Raw genomic sequence first — 19967 nt, 5'->3', positions numbered from 1 at the left:
TGTTTGTGCTAGGAAGAAGAAGGGTTAAAGAAAATGTTGCCAAGCACTACTAATGACACCGGTAAAGACTAGAGACTATCGCGGCCTGATCTGAGCGCAATAAATATACCAAGCTGACAGCTAATGCAATGGTGATATATTAGTGTTTAAAACTGCTACAGAGGAAACCTTTAAAGTATGACAAGCACCGTGTCTATGTGTTCTTTCATCCACTCAAGAGGCACTTCTTTCACATCACAAATACACAGACACAATGAGAGAGCCGCAGTGCCAGGTTAAACACCATTAAACTTGCCGTACATCAAGGACCCAGGCACTTCAGATGACCTCTAGCTGTGTTAGAGGCCAAAGCCAACCTTTAAAGTCCAGGAGCTTTTCTTGTCTTTCACAACTCAAGAGCTTCAAGTGTAATGTTTTCTGTTGGCCGCAGTTCACTGTTGATTTTTTAAATTAGTCGTAGTTTTTAGTCTCCATTTGTGACATCTGTAGATTACTTCGGGAGGTTATTTCTACTCCATGTCTAAGTCAGTGCTAATTATCTGTGTCTTGCAGCTTGTACTTGTTTCCAATGTGAATTGTATATTTCACTTTCTTCACACATTACAAGATGTTTTCCGAGAAAAAAGTCATTACTCCTATAAATGCACTATAAATGCACTGTTCCTCTCAATGAATACTCACCCGCTATGTAGAAGGATCTTAGTGGCCCTTGTTAACCAAATAGTTACATGAACTAAATAAGAAATGGAAGCAAGGTAAATCAGGATTATAGTCTGTTTATAGCATTTTGTTACAGAAACCAAACTTCAGTCTAAAAAATGGAGACATTTACAAACTCTCACTCATCAGCTCCAAAACACTAGACCCTTATAAGCCTTTTCAGATTTCTAGGACCTGTATTACCACGTACGTTCACTGTCTCATGTCACAACATGAGCCCACACCCAACTTGTTGCCACCCTGTTACAGACATCCCACTTATCTCACTGTAGAATCACCTGTACATACACTATCATGGAAATCTATTCCTCATTGTAAGAGGATTTATGACTTGCCTTTATGTGCAGGCTTTGTGCTAAAAATATACGTAGTGTGAGCTGTGTTGTGAGGCATTCAGGGACACTATAGAGTGTAGGTCGTCTGTATTTTGAGTGCCCAACCAGTCAAAACATAAAAACTACACACAAAATAAAGTACGAACTGAACTGTAGCTCAAAAATTTAGGCCTGAAGCAAACTATGGATTTGAAGACTCATTATATCCCTAATTTTTTTGGAATAGTTGGATTACCCAAGTGTGGAAAAAACAGTGAGCTGAATTTGGTCTCGCAGCTAATGTTTGGGTCGAGGCTTTGTGGTCTCTGGCAGGAGCTAAAGCTTGAGCAAAGTTTCTCTTGTTGAAATGTTGAACTCTCGTAGTTCCTAAAAAGCATTCTGTGTTCACATACAAAGTCAGGAAGCTACAGGCACTCAACAAATAAGCACAAGGTTGCCACTCTTATGTGATAAAGGGCACACAACCACAAGTGCACTCATTATCTTCTATTTAAAGTATTCCCTCACTGGCAGATATATGAACTCCCTCAAACTACATAATGTCACACCATCACCTTTACCACTTCTGACTCTTAACTGAAGTGTAATGGGTGACTCAGTACCTGGATTCCAGCACTGTCAACCTGAACCTTCACTCTGCTAGTTACTGCTCAGCTTAGTGGGTTTTACAGTTACGGGTTACACTTGTTATCACATTTCATTATTCACCACATACACACTCTAAATGTGACGTGTTTCATTCCTCTGACTATTAAAGCACTTTCCACTTTTACCTCTACAATCGTCTTTAGGAATCAACCGGGGCTGACAGTTCCATACCCTTAACTTCATTATTAGACTGCAATTTAGCTTTAGATCTTCATTAACCATACTTATCAGTGTGTGTTTTGAGTTTTCCTTCAAGTTTCCATTCTGTATCTGATACACAAATCCGGCATTTTCTTTATTGCCCTGCCTCTCTCCATTGTTCAGCTCTTTTTCTCTGACAGGTTGACCTTGTATATCAGTCTCTGTCAGCAGTTTAACGGACCGGTGGATATTCCGATCAGGGTCCTGAATACTAACAGAGCTGGTGGCCCGTGAAACCAGACCTCTGATTATTAACACTGTTTATTCCTGTAGGACAAAACAGTAGTTAATGTTCCTCGACACTCTCAGACGTGAGTAGAGAGAGCACCAGGGGCCTTCGGAAAATTATGCTTTGTGCTAATGTGTTGGAAAAGGAATATGTAGATTGTGGAGATTTTACATTTTTACGCACCCATTACACAAATATTATACTTTGTGTATTTTTAATTACTCAATGACTGCAATAACTGTTTGTTAACTGTTTTTAACTTTAAATAACATGTTTAATTGAAAAAAATCTTCTGTTTAAGAAATGCAAAATACATTTGTAAGACTGGTATATAAAGAGCAATAGCTGAGAGATAAGAAGTTATTATTAAAAAATAGAGCAGGCAACTACCCTTAAATCTAAAACTAGATTCTTACAAAACACGAAACAAAAAAGAGCCAGCGTGTATAGTATATTACAGAGATGTTGGGACACAGCTTTTTAAATGTTGGACACGGCAAAACTAGCTCTTCTCACCCTATGCCCGGACTTTAAGCTTAGCTTGGGGGTTAAAGAGTTAGGATTGAGGAAAATTTTAGTTGCATAAATTGAACTTAAACAACATAAGTTAAATCACCTCACTCACTTTGCTGATATCTGTTGCCTTGAAATTTTGACTCTTCTCAATTTTTTTCTTTGTTACAGTTTTCAAGTTTCAAACACCTATTAACAGATTAGAAAAACAATTGTGCTCAGCCTCGAAAACATTATATTACAATATGATGGACGCTGATAACTGTTTATTAAAATTAATCTATTACTTATTACAATTTATTAATGTGGGTTGAAAGGATACAGTAATGGAAATTAGTCATGTCATCAAAGTGGAATGAACCAAATCCTGCAAAATAAAAAAGGCATCTGTCTCACAAGAAGAAGCAGCCAAATAGCTGTTCTACTGTAATTTATCTGCTGATGAATTATTGTGGTATCATGACCTTAGCTAGTCTGTTTTTCTTTAGTTTCAACTTGACTCTACTGCACTGCATTCTGTTTACTACTGTATTGAGTCACTTTTTTTTTTCTAGAAAAAATGTTTTCATTAAAATAGAATTGTCTTTGCCTTCCTCCCTTTTTTCCACCCCTGTCATGAATTTGACTCCAGATCCCTGTCCTGTAATGTGCTGTGGGATGGGTCGAGAATTCAGGAAGTGGCTCCTGTTGTCTCCATGGCTACCCGGAGGTCAGCCCTGTCAGGCCGGAGACCCCTCCTCAAACACAAAGAGCCCAGAGGCCTGGATCAACACAAACAACCCAGCTTACACACACTCACACACACACACACACACACACACACACACACACGCACACACGCACACACACGCACACACGCACACAAATGCAGACCAGGACATAATCTGCATTCAGCTAACTGAAGGACTTCCTGTGTAATCTCTATAGCAACAACATATTTTCAGTGTATAACAGTGTAACTACAGTAAAACACTGTTAAAGTAACATTTAACTACAGTAGCGCCTGTTGTGCACTCAAGTTATAGGACTGGATCAAGTTTTTGAGTCTTACTTAGTGTCACTGGTTAGCAAACTAATCCTACATGTATCCGGATGCACCAAGTAGATCATTTACTCCGCTGGTACATGCTAAACCTTTACACTACATTGCACAGAATCGAGTCTTACAGCTTTTTCTTATTCGTCCACACGCTCATTGTGCCTGGGAACCAAACCGACCATCATCCCAAGGGAGGAAATACATGGATGAATAGGCTGTGATTGGAGGGTGATTTTTATGTGCAGCAGCTCACTACTGATTTCAGATTACCTACTTAAAATAGGTAAAATGTACTTTTAGAAGCTGGCTGATCTAGTGGTAAATGACTCTGATGGTGTTTACAGTAAGAGAGACAACAAACAAATAAAAAGTATGATCCTTTATGAAACAATCTTCCTATTGCTTTATCTTTTGTTACGTCCCTTTATTTTACACATAATATTTTGAAAGTTTTTTTTTCTCATAAAAAGATTGAAGACTATATTGAAGATTGTCTTCTATCTCTTAGAATGGATAATATAGTTACTGGTGGAGTATTTTACAGTTAGGCGTTACAGTGTATGTTCAATAAATCCATTCAATGTTGTTTGGACACTGGGCATTTTGATGATAATGGACCTGTACCTGTGATCTGAATGATCATTTCATATATTATATCCTGAATCAGGACACAGATGTACAGTATGTATATTTATCCCTAAGTAAAAGCAGCACTTGAGTTTCATTTGAAGCAGGTATAACAGGCCTACATCACAGTGCACCACCTGTGTGAACACTTCATAGAGTGATGTGTGGTTATACCATTAAATAACACTTTGACAATTAAACAAAATTAATTTGACAAATAATAATCAACTTAGAACTTTTCACAGTCAGAATGAGCCCATACAACATAATTTACACATTTAAAACATTTTAAATCTACTGTTGGTGCTGGTGCAAAAGAACTATTTTGTGTGTACATTACCACCTTGGTGTTTTCTACCTCCGAGGTCCGGTTTCTCCGCCACCGGCGCTGAGGCTGAAGTTGCGGCACACGACGCAGCGACTACCGGGGAAAGTGAACTCACCGCTCCGACAGCAGCTGCACACAGTCGACCAGCTTTTCTGCTCTCGATAACCTCATTTCACGTGTTTTAAATAGCCGCGACCTTGCGAACTTGAACGCCGGAGTGAGAGATAAGCGCTCGTCTGTGGGTGTGAAATAAAATGCGGTCCTCGCTCGGTGCCGGGCACTTGTCCTCGGCAGGTCCGGGCGCAGCAGGGCTCAACGTGGTGACGTCTGACAGTCTTCAAAGTCGAGGAAGGGAGAAGTTTTCATACTCAACATTGTTGATTTTATTCTCTGAACTTTTCCTCTGTCCTTGTCGGGACTGTCCTCTTGTCAACTCCGGAGGGTTTTGTAGGAAGAAAACTGCACGGAGTCCTGCCCCCTGTTACTGACCGGCGTGAAGTTAGCTAAAGCAGTTAGCCACCATAAGAACCACTTCCTGGACAGTGTTTTCACAATAAAAGCCGGCAGTCGGTCGTGATGTACTAAAAGTAGAAGACCCAGCTCGACGCGTGATGCTTTTATCGTGAAAGCAACGGCAGCATTTCCGCCTATATGTCTCCTGCCTGTGTGTAACTTAACACAGCTTCCAGACTGACCAATGGCAGCGCAGCTGTAGGACAGCGAGGCCCAGGCTCACCTTGCAGAGGAAGAGGTTGACACACACACACACACACACACGCACACGCACACGCACGCACAAAGACAATACTTGAATATGTTAACAAGGCCTTTTCAGACAGTTACTTCCCTCTTTTAACCCTCATGTTGTAACAATGCAGCTACCTCGAGCCTCTTTATTGTCCCACCACCTGCACGCCCAGCTCACATTAGTGCTTTGATTCAGCCAAAAAGTACAAAACACTGCACTCAAATGCTTTAGATGCCCGACAGCAAGGAAAGACTTAACAGTGCCAAACTTATGCATTGACCTCCACACTGCTGACTGCTGGGGGGGGGGGGGGGGGGGGGGGGGGTCAGCTGTATGCTGGTGTGCTTTTCATTCTGCACAGATCAGCTGTGAATGTTTCAGTAGCAAGCCTCCTTTTATGAACACACCCGTTCTCTGGCTTCTCTGGCTGGTGGATTATGTAAAGGGGCACATGTTTTGCTACTGTACATACTCATATACAGAAAGTCTTACTTTTAACCCATGAATTGAACCAAAATCAGATCTTCTACTGGATCTACTATAGCCCCACAACTCCAAATCAGGAACAATGTTTGTTCTAAATGATACCCAATGGCTATGGAGGGCTCTCATCGAACGTAATGTCAGTATAACAACTAGCTGAAACACTGGGCAGAGCATGGTGGAACATACTGTAGCACAGCATAGCAGGGAGAGAGATGACTGGGTGAAGGAGATCAATGGTGAAATCCCAGTGGGATTTTGAATAAACTTTTCAAATGTTGTGGGTCAGCTTCATTTCAGGATATAAGGACGTTATATTTTGTGTGTGTTCATCTAGAAGAGTAAAAGTAAAAACTGGTATTCTGGTAAAACTAGTTAAATGTATTTACTGTCATTCCACCAATATCTACAGGTTTAAAGCTAAAAAATAAAGTTAACCAAGGACATAGCTTTGGACTATTCCAGAGCACCCAGTCAGAATCATAAAGCACAGTGTGTACTAGTGTAGTTACACTACACTGGATGTAAAATAACCAGGTGTAGAGGTAATTTGCCACAACATCATAAGTTATATGACTTGAAGTAGTCTGGAGTCAACGGTGGCACCTAAATAATTATAGGTTTTTATTGTTGTTCTAAATAAAGACATAAAAGATCCCATTTTTTTGTGTTAAAGTTTTAGGCACATTAGATTAATACTCTTGACTTAGATGAAGATCAGATCACATTTTATAACAAATTAATGCAGAAAACCATGACACTGTAAGTAAACAAAGGCCATGTTGGCCAGTGTGACACTTCCCATGGCCAACCTTCAACCTTCAGGGCTGAGATTCCTTTGTCCTGGCACTGTGTGCTGTCTGGGTAACCCTGGGCAAGCCCAGATTCTAACCCTGAACTGGCCCCTTGAAGAAGGGAGAACTGACACAAATGTGCTCCCTTTCGCTGCAGCTTTTCCTCGCTATGAAGCATAAAAGCTCTCCTCTCACAGATACTGTAAAATGCTTTCAACCTTAAGTCACCCATTTTTCTTGTTTGCTTTTTCCACTAACCTCCTTATTGCTTTGTTTAGAGTGCAAACTAGAACAGACATCTCCTGGTATCTGGATCTGAAGGCAGATAAAATACCGCTGTGTTGAAGTATACTGTAAGTGTTTATACTCAAAGCACCCTAAGGATGTGGGGACAAGGTAAGAGAGTTGACACTCAAAGCAGTGGTGGGAGGAGTGACCTACAGAGGATCTCACTCACCATTTATAGCAAGTTATAGTAAACATATGGTTGGATCACAGAAAAGCGAAACATTTCATATAATACATATTATATTTCAGACATCGAACACAACTGTAAACCTTACAAAGCATAAGAGGAATAATGACGATGATGATGTCATTAGTCAACCTAACAGAGGACATTTCTGTGGCGCTAAGACAACACCACCTGCACCTTTTTGATGAGTTCCTAAAGGACTACCAAAACACAGTGAAACAATATTATGTCGTCTGGACTTGAGAAGGGCATTGTTTAATATGACAACATGATGAATTGTGAGCAATATTTGCAAGGTTGCAGAGTTAAGACTCAAATATTACACCTGATTTCAAAGCGGATCAATCCTGAGGCCTTCACACCATCAGGAACGTACTGTATTTTACACTAAGTTCCTGAAGGCAGGTTTTGTGATTGCACTGCAGATGTTTCACACACGCCGTGAGACAACTAATAATGTTAATGCTGTTTGTGTTTCATTCTGCTGCGCCACTCCCAGAGCCTTGATACAGTGCATGTTGGCGCACTGGCAGAGCCAGAGCCGCTGTAACTCGTGCACCTGGGTGTAAGGCTGATACGTGGTGCTACTGCACATGGTGGAAATGCTGAAAAAGCTTTCTGTCACGTTCTATAACTAAACAGCACCAGTACATCCTGCACACTGGAGCTTTAAAATGGCAATTTTCCGCATTTGTTCTTAATGCTGTGCAATGTAATGTAATGTTTGGTGTTTTATATTTGAAAAAGTAAACACGATGTTTCTGCACCAATATGCTGCCGGCTCAGGTGTACTGCACAGTAATTACTAGTTCTTTCATAGTTACATTTAAAAACTAACTACAGTGTCCTGACTGGTGAATCTATAAAGTTAATACATAGAGTCAAGGAAAAAACAGACACACACGGACACTGATGTCATCGCCAAATGGGGCATGACACACGCACACAATGGTCAGGTACAGAGGCATTTATTGCACTATATCTGCATTAGTAATTGCTACGTGATCAGCAGCGGTGGAATGAAAAGTCAGTGAAAGCAACTAAATCTCACTAGAAGTAACAAGGAGACACTGACTTTTGCATATGTACACACTGTAATACTGGAGAAACCAGATGGAGTGAGGAGATGTAGTGTTTCTAAGCAAATGTGTTTTGTATACATGACAATGCAAGCACAGCAGAGGTGAGATTTGGGGGGGGGCTGTAGATCAAATTCCCCTGATCAGTCAGAAGGGGCAGAAAGCAGATGAGAAAGCATAGCTTCTAATGTAGGATTAAGGAAAGGAAAACTTGACTGGTGATTTTGATCATTTATACGTAATTAATAAACTGTATATGTCAATCTGATTTCTTTTCTTTTTGTTGTGGTTAATTTGCTCCACTGGTGACTGAAAAGTCCATCTCTGGTGATCCTGTGGTACCACACAGGTTTATTCAAATTGGAAACCACACTTTGTTTTTGGTTTAAGAAGCTGTTGAGTTTTCCTAATATCATATTTCTCTGTTTTAACCCTTTGTGCTGACATGACGACAGGACGTGAAGAGGTGGAGTCACCTGACCCGGCTCCTCTCCTGTATCTTAACTCTGGAGCTAAACGTGTCACAGTTCACCACAGCCCAGCTGAAAACACGATATGCAGATATGAATATTTGCTTCTTGTCAACACACACTGTTGTTTTTCAAGCATTTAGCACTGTTGCGTTGTTAATTTGTGTAGAAACAGCACCACCTAGTGGATCCAAAATGGCAATGAATCCAGTCAGCAGTTCAGCACATCATATGTACACACCATTTAACAAGGGAAATGAAGCACAAAACACACATAGTTCAAGCTTTAAATTGTCAACAGTGTTTCCTCACACAATCATCATCAGATCAGCAGAATGTCACAAACAAACACTGGCTTCATGATGACAGTGATTCACAGTAATGTAAAACATACCAAGGATTTATCAACGCTATCATTGTTTGGATGACGTATGTAAGACGATATCATTATATTGATGAAAATATACATTAAACTGTCAATACAATAATCGTTTTTAAAACTGAAAGTACTCAGGCTAGTGCATAAAAGTGAATTTAATTTGAAATTCCAGATCTACTGGCAAACATCAATGTCAGCTACAGATACAGATACAAATACAAAGACAGTGCAAGATTCTCAGTGTAATGACCATGATGGTAAAATGTGAAACTACAAATATTTAAATGCAATTTCAAAGTTAGACATAATGAAACAGCACAGTTGCAGCATTTATCACTAGTTTAATCACACCTGATGAGACTGACAGGGTCCCGGGACGTGGTGGAAAATACTACAACTGAGACTTTGGTTTCGTTAGGATGACTGTGCCACATGTTCAGTTTTGAAGAAGAATTCATGTTCAGCCAGAAAACTACGAGTGGTGCGTTAAACGTCCTGCTTAAGTAAATGCACAGAAGCGATCACAAGAATGTATTGAAGTAGCATTAAAGTGTTTGTGAACGAAGTACAAGTACCGAAAACTGTGCTTAATTACAGTACTTCAGTAAAAGTACTTTCACTTTCAGAATCTGAAGTTTTAGTTGTTGGTGGAATCAGAACATCCACACGTAAACATGGAGCTATTGAGATGATGATGGGATGTTGAGGTGCATCAACCTATCTAACACCTTTATACAGAAGCACTTTTACTCTCCTGAGATTTTTAAGTCTGAATCTATTCCACAATGGCACCAACACCTTCCACTGTGTTCTCACACAGTACTTAGATTTTTCATTTCAGTGTAGTTTTGTCCCAGCCGTACAAATTATTAGGTTCAAATATTAACTTGTATTTATACTATCCTCCCATGTGTACTTTATGTTAGTGTGGATTAGGAACATCGATGCTCTGTGTGAAATGTTCCCCAGTGTAGAGGCCATAGTGCAGAGTGTCTTTCTGGGCAGCAGCCCAGGCCATCTGCAGGCTGGAGAAGCGAGCGGCCCAATGGCCCTGAGGATCCACTGTCACCACCCCACCAAGCCCATTCACTCTGGACTTCATGAAGGCGAGGCCCAAATCACTGGCAGCCTCTACTGACTGACCTGAGAACAAAAGAGAATAAATGTGGTTGCAAATCAGCAGAAGGATTTAGTCAGGGCGGCAGTGAGGAAGAGAAATGTGATAAATACATGTGCTTGTGCTTTACCTTGCTCCATATGGAACAGGATGAGTCTCGCCAGTGTAACTTTCATGATGGCTTCCCCGTGGCCTGTAGTAGACACTGCGCCTATGTTGTTATCAGCATAGCTTCCACTCCCTGACGCACACACAGAGCATCACGTGAACGACAGTATCATCATTTCACTATTCATATGAAGGCAGTTTGAAATGTGGAGCGGCAAAGACACGTTGGCTTGAAGCCAGAGGACACAGCAGTTTACCAAAATCTTTAGCCACAAGGGGGCAGCATTAACAAACTGTAACCACAGCACTGACTACTGCACAATCACTTTATAAAGTTAATGTGGCCAGCAGATCAGCATTATATTACTCAACTGTTAAACTTCATACTGCTTCTGGTGCTCTCTGCTCTGTCAGAGTTTGTTCTTTCACAGCCATCTGATTAGGGGGGAGAAGAATAACCCCCCATAATTACACCAGAGCCTGGTTCTACTGGAAGTTTCCTCTGTTAAAGGAAGCTGCTCAAGTTGTTGGGCTCTTCTCTATAACTCTGTATGGTCTCGACCTTACTGTGTAGCTTTTGTTATTAGGTGCTGTATAAATAAAACTGAGCTGAATATTCAGTGAACTATTTAATGAATTGTTCAGTTTTACTGACTTTTGAGTCAATAGCCTTTGTTTCATTTCTGTCTGTTTCAGGGAGACAGAGGCTCTAATCTGGCCACTGGCTCATGCCTGTTTACCCATTTACTGATAATGACAGATTACACAGGGCTGACATGCTGCCGTTTACTAAACCTGAATCTACAACAGGCCTGAGAACATGCAGTACCCACAAATCACATGCAGTTCAACAAGTGTGAGCACAGTGTAAAGTTTGTAGCTAGTAAAAAGCACGCTTAGTTAATAATTGACTGTGTTTTCTTTATTGTCGAAGTTAATGGTCAAAAGTCAGACTGGCATAGAAAGGGAACAATGACTCATTGTGTTCATACACCAAGGTCAGGCTATAAAACTTTCATTCACACTGTATATGAGCAAAGACTGACCTATGCAGGGGGTATCACCCACCCGTCCCTCCATCTTGTTCAGCAATCCACCAGTGGAAGTAGCGCAGGCTATATTGCCCTCACGATCGACAGCTACAGCTCCAACTGTGCCCATCTTCCCCCTACACAACAAAACAGGCAGCAAGAGGACGATCAGTCTAAGTCTTCAGAAAGCTGCTGCAGCGTTGGCATTAATGTGACCATTGAGTAAAACATGTGTTGGCGTAGAGCATTAATAAAGATTTCTTAACGTTTGTCAGCTGAACAAACAGGTGTGGCCAAAGTGTGTTGTCAATATACAATTATAGATTATAAAGACCTGACTCCCTGTAGACTTCAAATATGACTCTAAAACATATTTCCAGAAGTGCAGCTGGGACTCACAGTGGTAACAGCGAATTCCAATAATGACCCAGAGTCCCAGCACAAAAAGCTGTCAAAACATCCAAAGATGGAAACGCTCCTCCTCCATAATTTACTCTGTCCGTTGCAAAGGATTCCTTGACTTCTCAAATGACTCTCAAACAAGGTGGGGTAATACCACTGCATTTAGTTCTGATTTTTATTTAGCTAGTTTGTGCTTTCTTGCTTGTTCCTAAAACAAAAAAAAAAAAAGTTACTGATGTTCCAGTCTCACATTTGGCTCTCCACCGGGTTAGCATCGTGGGCCAGGTTTTTTTGCCAGCGCATACGAGCGTATTCTGTGATGAGGGACTGTAGGGGCACCTCGGGGACGCCCATGGCCCGGGCGAACTGACTGGCACCCTCTGCTGTCAGACACGCATGAGTGGTCTGAAACAGAGGTCAAACATCAAGAAAATCAACACCAACCATTATACATCACAGCCTCAAATACGGTTCCTCCTCTACTCTAGGTAGGTTTGCACCTTGTCCATCACCAGTCTTGCCAGCTGAATAGGGTTGGCTATGTTGCGTACAGCGGACACGGCACCACTAGCCAGTGTTTTCCCATCCATCACCAGGGCATCCATCTCCACCTCTCCTTTGACATTCAGCACGGACCCACACCCTGAAAAATATTTGATAGAATGTTGCACCTGGGGACAAAGAATTTCATATTTCACAGCAGTCTGCCCATTGCACTCCACTGCACGCTGCTGGACGCTTAACAATACAGTTACTGACATATGAAGCTGCACTTGGTTAATGTGGTTTGTTTTTGTTTTACCTGCATTGAAGGTAGGGTTATTCTCCATCTGGATCACAGCCTCTACCACCGCGTCCATGCTGTTACCCCCTCCCCTGAGGATGCCGTACGCTGCTCGGGCCGCTGAGCACACACCTGAAATGGACATATCCGACCTGTCTCTTGGGACGTGACCTGCCCCTCCATGGATGACCACCACGGGCAACATGTCAAAGACGTTAAGGTGCAATCAGACTAAAATCCACCTGGTGACAAAATACAAACAAACACTATTTGTTTGTTCTTAGTCTCATCACTTGTATGGACTGTGGTGAAGAGCAGCTAATCAGACAGCAACAGCTTAGAATAACAAATGTCTAAATGTCTGAATTAGCATATGAACCTTCTCTGTCTTGCTGATCAATCCGTATCACTCTGCAAACTATGCACTGCAAGGAAGCAGCATTCAGTTCTTCTGAATTACACAAGACACGACGTGACAACCCTTATCTCCAGGTTAAACATGTTTGTTCCTGATGACCTCTGAACCTTAAAAGCTCATCTTCACCCACTTTGCACTTACTTCACCTGAGGACTGCGTTATTATCTTTATATATATTTATCCTTCATTTCTTTTACAATCATTTCTAGCAGTTTGATATTTCACTTTATTCTCCTAAACTTAAAACAGTGGGAAAACAGAAGAACAGCCATAACATCTGTCTTGTATTTTGTCTGACTGCACAAATAAATAGCCAAGGCATCATTTGATCATCTGCTTTCCTTTTATTGTTTTTAAAATGATCTCTGTCACACATTTTCCAACTTAATTACACTGTATAGTAGATCAAATATAGCTCCATTAACCAAATTGTAGTAACAGAGTACATCTACCAAATGAGAACTTATAAAGTTATAGTTATAGTTATATATAAACTTATATTACGAACTATTAATGGACGTTAACGAGCTACCGTGTTGTTATTTAACCTGTTAGCCAAACATTAAGCTAGTTTCCAGGAGGTTAGCTAATGCACAGACGTTTAACAGTTAACACGAGCCGAACCGAGGCCGGAGCCCACAGACAATAAACCGGCATAATGTAGATGTAGCACGGCTTCTCTGGGCCGAGCCAAACCCGGGCAGCGACCATTAGAAACGCAGCTTCCTCACCCTGACAGCTCCACCTGATCGCAGCTCCGTCCGTCAGCGCGTCTCCAACATACACAGCGACGTATAGAGGCGCTGTGTATTTCCGGGAAGTGGTCCCTTCAAAATAAAATACACTGCCTAAGCGTGAAGACACCCGTGATGATAATGACGTGACACACATCAGCAAAGTCTGATTTTTAGTCAGTTACTTTTGTCAGTCTGTTTTTGTTTCTGTCATTTGTTTTTATACTGGTGTTAACTGGTTATATTATTATTTATTTAATTGTCTTGTTGTTTTTTCTTGTGTAGTTAATATTGATGCTGACCACTCTATACTTTTTATACTGTTGTCCTATTTAATGTCACCTTGCTGCTGTAGACAAAAGAATTTCCCCATCGTGGGATACATAAAGTCTATCTTATCTTATCTTATCTTATCTTATCTTATCTTATCTTATCTTATCTTATCTTATCTTATCTTATCACCCATGGGAGAGAGAAGGGACAATTATATGTACACTGAATTTATAATAAGAAAGGTATTTAAGACTGTTAAGTTGAATACTACATGCAAGCAGCTGCACAGTAATTGCACTGGCCTGTTCTTGTCATGAGACAGTAGGATGTGTAAACTTTTTTGGCTGTCTCCCAGAACACCGCTGCCCCAATTAGGAACCTCCTTTAGGCTGAGTCAGACCTGCTGAACTAGTCAAGTAAGTACAAGAAGTAATGTTCAGGAAATTGTGTGCTGTTTTGGGTGTGTTAGGAGATGATGCTGTTGATGATGATGATGATGACGATGGCTTTTGGTCGAAGCCAAGTTTGTCATTTTTTGTTAATTGGCTGCTTTGTAAACATGCCACTGGTTCCACACTTAGTGAGCTGACCATTTTGCTGCAAATCCCCCCCAGTGTTGAGTTTAGGGACTTCAAGTTCACACTATCATTGCATTTTCAAAATATCCATGGTCTTATTAGAAATGTTATTAGTTTCTAAGCCAAATCGCATTCATAAATTAACAATTTTAGACGTGTCAGAACTTGGGTTTTGCTAAAAAATAGCTTAATAAAGTAAATCTGTGTCCACATTTAGTGACACAATAACCGAGTTTGTTTCATACAGTCTGATTTGCACCGACGTGCTGTACATGTCGCCCTGTAGCTATACATGTGCATGACTGTGTGGTGAACTTCAGGCTCACTTCACATTGTTTCTCAGCACGACGAATGTGTGTGTGTGTGTGTGTGTGTGTGTGTGAGAGAGAGAGAGAAAGATGGGAAACATTGGAAGGCTGGATGGATTTATAGGGAGGAAGGACAGAAGGAAGTAAAGGAGGGAGAGAGACACAGGGAGGGAGGGTGGTAGAAAGGAGAAAAAAGGGGGAATGCACGTCACTCTTACACGCAATGATTGGTGGGAGGGGGGAGGAGGAGGAAGAGAGAGTATACACTCTAACAGCGAAGGGTTTCATACAGTACTAGAAAATGGTTCTTTGGACCAGCATTCATTATTTCTCATAATAACCAATCAGATTAACATTCTTCTGAATTTGTCTTTGTTGTTGCAGGGTTCTTGATCATTGCAAAACGTTCTACCTTTTCTCTGTTGTTCTCTGCACACTGAAATGATCATTAGTAGAAGCACGGACTGCCTTATGCTGTTATTCCACAGACTTAGTGTAGTTACATTACAAATGTGGAGTTGAACTGAACCCTTTAAAGTACCATGGCACACACAACTTACAATTTCAGTAATGTAATGTGACTGTAATGTGTTAAATACTCAGTAACCTATTCATCGATCCATTACTTATGAACCCCAGTTTTAACCTTTGAACTGGGAAAGTAAAGGCCTTTACATTAAATGCTAAATGTCATGTGTTAAAGGATTCCTTCTTAATTAATAAACTATTAATCCTTCTTATTACTATTACAACTGCAGAGGCACCTTAAGCTGTAATTTAATTCAGGATCTGTCTGTTAACACACTCATAGTTGCCTGTATCTGTACTTTTGATAAGAGATGTACATTTTAAAATCCCTTAAACAATAATGTTTAGTGTACATGAAGGAATAGACTCTGAATCAGGCTTCAACATCTAAACACTGATGATGATCATAGTGCAAAACCCTCATCCACCCTGGTAGGATCCTTTATTTCCTGTGTGTGCTATAGGCCGGCGTGAGCGCGCATCTTAGCGGTGAGTGGTGAGCCCCCATTCTCAAATGAGGGCTGCGCGCTCCCGCCGCAAGGGAAGTGAGCGCGCATAAGGGGCTGCGGTCCCATTGACGGTTCGGTCTCCCTGACAGCAGCATCAGCATCAGCATCAGCATCAGCATCAGCATCAGCATCAGCGGCGGCGCTGAAAAAACAAGAAGTCGCCGCCTCGCCCCGCACAAACCGGACCGAGCGGAGAGCCGAGCCGCCTTCAGCCCCCCCTCCCTCTCTGCCTGGCCCGAAGGAAGGACGCGAGTTTTCCCCCTCTCCTGCGTGCCATCATCCCGACCGACCGCCGGAGAGATGGGCTCCCCGTGAAACGGAGGTGGTGGAGGGGAGAGGCGGGCGTGCGGGCGGTGGGCGGGGGGTGGGGGGCAAAGACAGCGGAGCAGCAAGAGGGAGAAGGTGAGGCTGAACGCGGCAACCGGGAACCGAAGCCCTATCACCACCATCGCCGCTACTACTACCGCAGCTAGCAGCGACACTGCTGCCGCCGCCGCCGCCGCCGCCGCCGCCGCCTTGGGTGCCCCCCGCCGCCGCCATGGGAACTCCGCATCAGTCGCTCCAACCGCAGCTCTGTCCGTGGGCCATGTCGTGATCCGTGGGCTCCGCCAGCGGGTTTTCTATCCGTGATCGCGACCGAGGCTAGGAGGAGGAGGAGGAGGAAGAGGAGGAGGCGGGGAGGGAAGGCGGTGGTGGTGGGGAAGATGTTCGCCTCGGTGGGCCCTCGGGGCGGCCCGCGCCCACCGGTCGCCCCGGCCATCCCGGAGCCGGACCTGAGCCATCTGACCGAGGAGGAGAGGAAGATCATCATGGCTGTGTTGGCTCGGCAAAAAGAGGAGGAGGCAAAGGAGGAGGCCATGTTAAAGTAAGAAAAAAAGAAGAGAAAGATAGATGTGTGTGTGTGTGTGTGAGTGTGAGTGTGAGTGTGTGTGTGTGTGTGTGTGTGTGTGTGTGTGAGAGAGGGGTCCAGAGAGAGAGAGACTCGGCCTGGGCTATTTCTGCTGAAGTCCATCCACCTCTGTTCCTTCTTATGGGTCAAATGTTTGAGCATCATGACTGCTGCTCCACTCATTTCTATCTAATCGTGTGTGTGTGTGTGCGTGTGTGTGTGTGTACATCCTGCCTCACTTAAAGGCTCACATAAGCCCGAGCTCCGTGCACGAGACATCGTGCACAGGTCAGGTTAGAGCAGGTTTCCCGTGTGCAGATTCTCGCCGCTCCTGAGAGCGACTCAGTGAGTGGACGGTGGGTCAGGTGCAACTTGCTCAGGAGAGAGTGTTGTACTCCACTCCAGATGAAAAATAAGAACTCGTTTTCCATTACGACCAATTACACCAAATCTGGACTCAGTTCTATTTGGACTTCACCTGAAATATTCCGCTGACAGACACAGCAGGACAATTCAGGAGCCTCACGGAGGGCCTGGCATCGGGAAGAGTAATAAAACCTTCCCTGTTGGCTTTTATCTATGCAGCATCCATCTCAACAGCTGCTGTTCGCAGCTCTGGGGTGCGGTTGAGCCTTTCCCAGCCTTATGCACTGTATGTAGGCCAGTGCTCTCGCAACAGACATCACACAGACTGTTAGAGAACCACTAGGCCTATAGCAGGGGAGGGAAAAAGTGCCTGTGTAATGTCATGTTGAATCAGGAGTGACTTCTGCTCACTGTGTGCGTCCATCTCCTCCTCATCTGGATTGCCTTCCATACATGCGTGGAGGGAACGGCTTCTCCAGATTTACAGTATTTGTCACGGCCATCAGTGCAGAAATCAACCCACGTCACTCCCCCACCGGGACCAGAAACTACATCAAGTTGAAACAATGCCTCTCTCATGTTTTCTGCCTGGTCTGCACTGAGCTGCATACATAGACGGGCAAACAGAAGAGAGCGGCCCACCTAAGCGAGGCACTCCTCAAGCTTTACGTACCCTGTTCTATTTTAAGCCCTCTGCGTGGACTGATAGCCCAGCACTGGAACGGAAGATCGATTCATTGCATCTAAAGAAGGAAATGTCCAATATGAAGCTCCAGCTCTAAGTGGCTATGCATCATTTTCAGGAGCGTATTAGCGGCTGTGGATTCAGTCGTACTGCGATGCTGTAGCGGCTGCAAATGAGGCAGGTTGTCAGCACATATGTGTTTTAACCTACATTGGCTTCAGCGCTGCTTGCTCTCATCACCGTTTGGATGGAGATTGCCTTAGCACAGCAGAGCAAGTGTGTGTGTGTGTGTGTGTGTGTGTCTTTAAGACTGGGTCTGCGCTGAAAAGCTGCAGACTGGTTGACTAATACATGCATGGTGAGTGTACTAGCAGTAGGGAAGTGTGGGTTGTAATGCAGAGAGGCAGAGAATACACTCCTCTTATGAGCACCACCATCAGTTCGCTCTCTGGATCATAGTAGACGTATGTGGGCATATGTCTCTATATAATATGGCCATTAGAACAATGATTTAGTGTGGGTAAACAATTTATAATTAGATATACTAGTTAGCCTCTGTTTCAGTGCTGTACTCCACCATTGAAAGCTCAATAAAAAAGCAGATTATAAATGGTTAAGTAACTTATTATTGTTAAGTGGCAGTGAATGAATAGTGATAAGAATTCCCTCACTGTAAAATAACCATGCAAATTCATCAGTATGACATGTTTGTCACAAGCACCCAAGGTATGTGCACCGGAGTAGCCCTCTGTCCGACTCCGGCCTGATGAAACCAGAAACTCAGTGGAAGTCATTTCTTGCACTGCACTGCAATCACTTCATGAAAAGCGTGGTGTGCGGCTGAATGTACTCTAGGCTTACTCTCTGCAAGTAGTTCACTCATGCATATGCTCACGTGCCGCTTATTTTTATTTCACATAGAGCAAGTATACAGTCACTGCATGTCACTGCCCTCACCTTGAAGACAGAAACACACAGTTCCTATACAGCTGTGCAGGAAACATAGTGTACCCACATGTTCCACTTTAGCTTATCTAAATGAAAGCAAAAAAAAAAAAAAAACATAATGCATGCAGGCATTTATTTGAATGACTGAATGTGTAGCACATCCTGCTACAAAGCAAGATACAGTGGCACAAGAAAAAGTATGTGAATGTAAACTATGAAATTCTGAAAGGTTCACATACATTTTTTTGCCACTGCACAACAAATCTGAAACCAAGACGGTGATACGCATGTCCACAGTCTCGCCTCCGTTGCCGCCCTGCTTCTGGTTAAAAGAGGCTTTACATTAATAAAGTAACACTGTCTTTGTAAAGGCAGCGCTAGTGCACTGCGTGTGAGGCGTTCAGAGACAGTACAGATTGTAGTTCATTCGTATTTCGGAAGTACTCAGAGCCCAGCAGCGTACAACCATCCCACCCCGTGCTGCTGAGTGTCCCACCATCTCCATGAAGTGACTTTCTCCAGGCTGAAATCAACAAAACAAAACAAAGAAATAAAACCTTAGCAAGCAATGACCTGAACCGTTCATACACCAATACGATGCCATAATTTTAACTTTGATACATCAGTATGTTGCTCCAATGTGTAATAGTAGACTCATTCTTTGTCTTCCTCTTAAAAATAGAATCAATAGTGTGAATCGGTGTAACTCCTGATGGAAACTGAATCTTTATGGTGACACTGCCCAAAAACAGAAACAAAACAAAAACAAATGTATTTATTGTAGTTGGTTCACACGCTGCAGTGCTTTATATAATTAAATCCATCTCCTTAACATTTTAGACATCTGTTGACTTCTATTCATTTTAATAAAAACTGAACTTATGTTATTTGTCACAGTGGATTTTTTAAAACCTAACCTGTGTCATATGAACCTTAGTCATGTCAGGATATCACCGTTCCTGAGGTGTCTCAGGAACGAGAGGGTTATCTGCAGGATTGACGATTAAAAAAGACGTCCTGTTTTAGAGAGCGGGGGCGTTGGTGGGGAAATCTGTGTCTCTGTGATCAGACTGATCTGAGCCCGCCGTTCATGTTTATGGATGAGGTAGTTTTGAATCGCAATGTCAATGTGCCAGCCGACATATTGAAAGCATTTGCATTTAGGTTGTTTTCCTTTTTAGTTTGGTTCATTTGGTCGAGTGCTTTATTATTCAAAATCAG

General features: G+C 42.6%; 2 protein-coding genes across 8 annotated transcripts in view; one reads left to right on the top strand and one right to left on the bottom strand.

Moving 5' to 3' along the window:
- Nucleotides 1-8967: 8967 nt before the first annotated feature.
- asrgl1 (asparaginase and isoaspartyl peptidase 1) lies at nucleotides 8968-13736 on the bottom strand. The gene is made up of 7 exons (XM_026356563.1): nucleotides 13660-13736; nucleotides 12529-12752; nucleotides 12227-12369; nucleotides 11977-12131; nucleotides 11340-11461; nucleotides 10316-10426; nucleotides 8968-10211 (listed from the first exon to the last, which is right to left on the bottom strand). The coding sequence occupies exons 2-7, from the start codon at nucleotides 12713-12715 to the stop codon at nucleotides 9991-9993; spliced, it is 939 nt and encodes a 312-aa protein (XP_026212348.1). The 5' UTR covers nucleotides 12716-12752; nucleotides 13660-13736; the 3' UTR covers nucleotides 8968-9990.
- Nucleotides 13737-16259: 2523 nt separating this feature from the next.
- LOC113159612 (regulating synaptic membrane exocytosis protein 1-like) overlaps nucleotides 16260-19967 on the top strand; it is a 69053-nt gene continuing 65345 nt past the window's right edge. For 6 of the 7 annotated variants that reach the window (XM_026356394.1, XM_026356393.1, XM_026356392.1 and 3 more), the window contains exon 1: nucleotides 16260-16723. In XM_026356394.1, the coding sequence (XP_026212179.1) occupies nucleotides 16563-16723 (161 nt within the window). In that variant the 5' untranslated portion in view covers nucleotides 16260-16562. The remainder of the gene's footprint in view (nucleotides 16724-19967) is intronic. The other variant, XM_026356396.1, reaches the window with a different exon arrangement.

Source organism: Anabas testudineus, chromosome 15 (genome assembly GCF_900324465.2).
Source record: "Anabas testudineus chromosome 15, fAnaTes1.2, whole genome shotgun sequence".
NCBI lineage: Eukaryota > Metazoa > Chordata > Actinopteri > Anabantiformes > Anabantidae > Anabas > Anabas testudineus.
The sequence above is the reverse complement of the archived record's forward strand: the minus strand, read 5'-3'. Positions and strand labels throughout refer to the sequence as shown.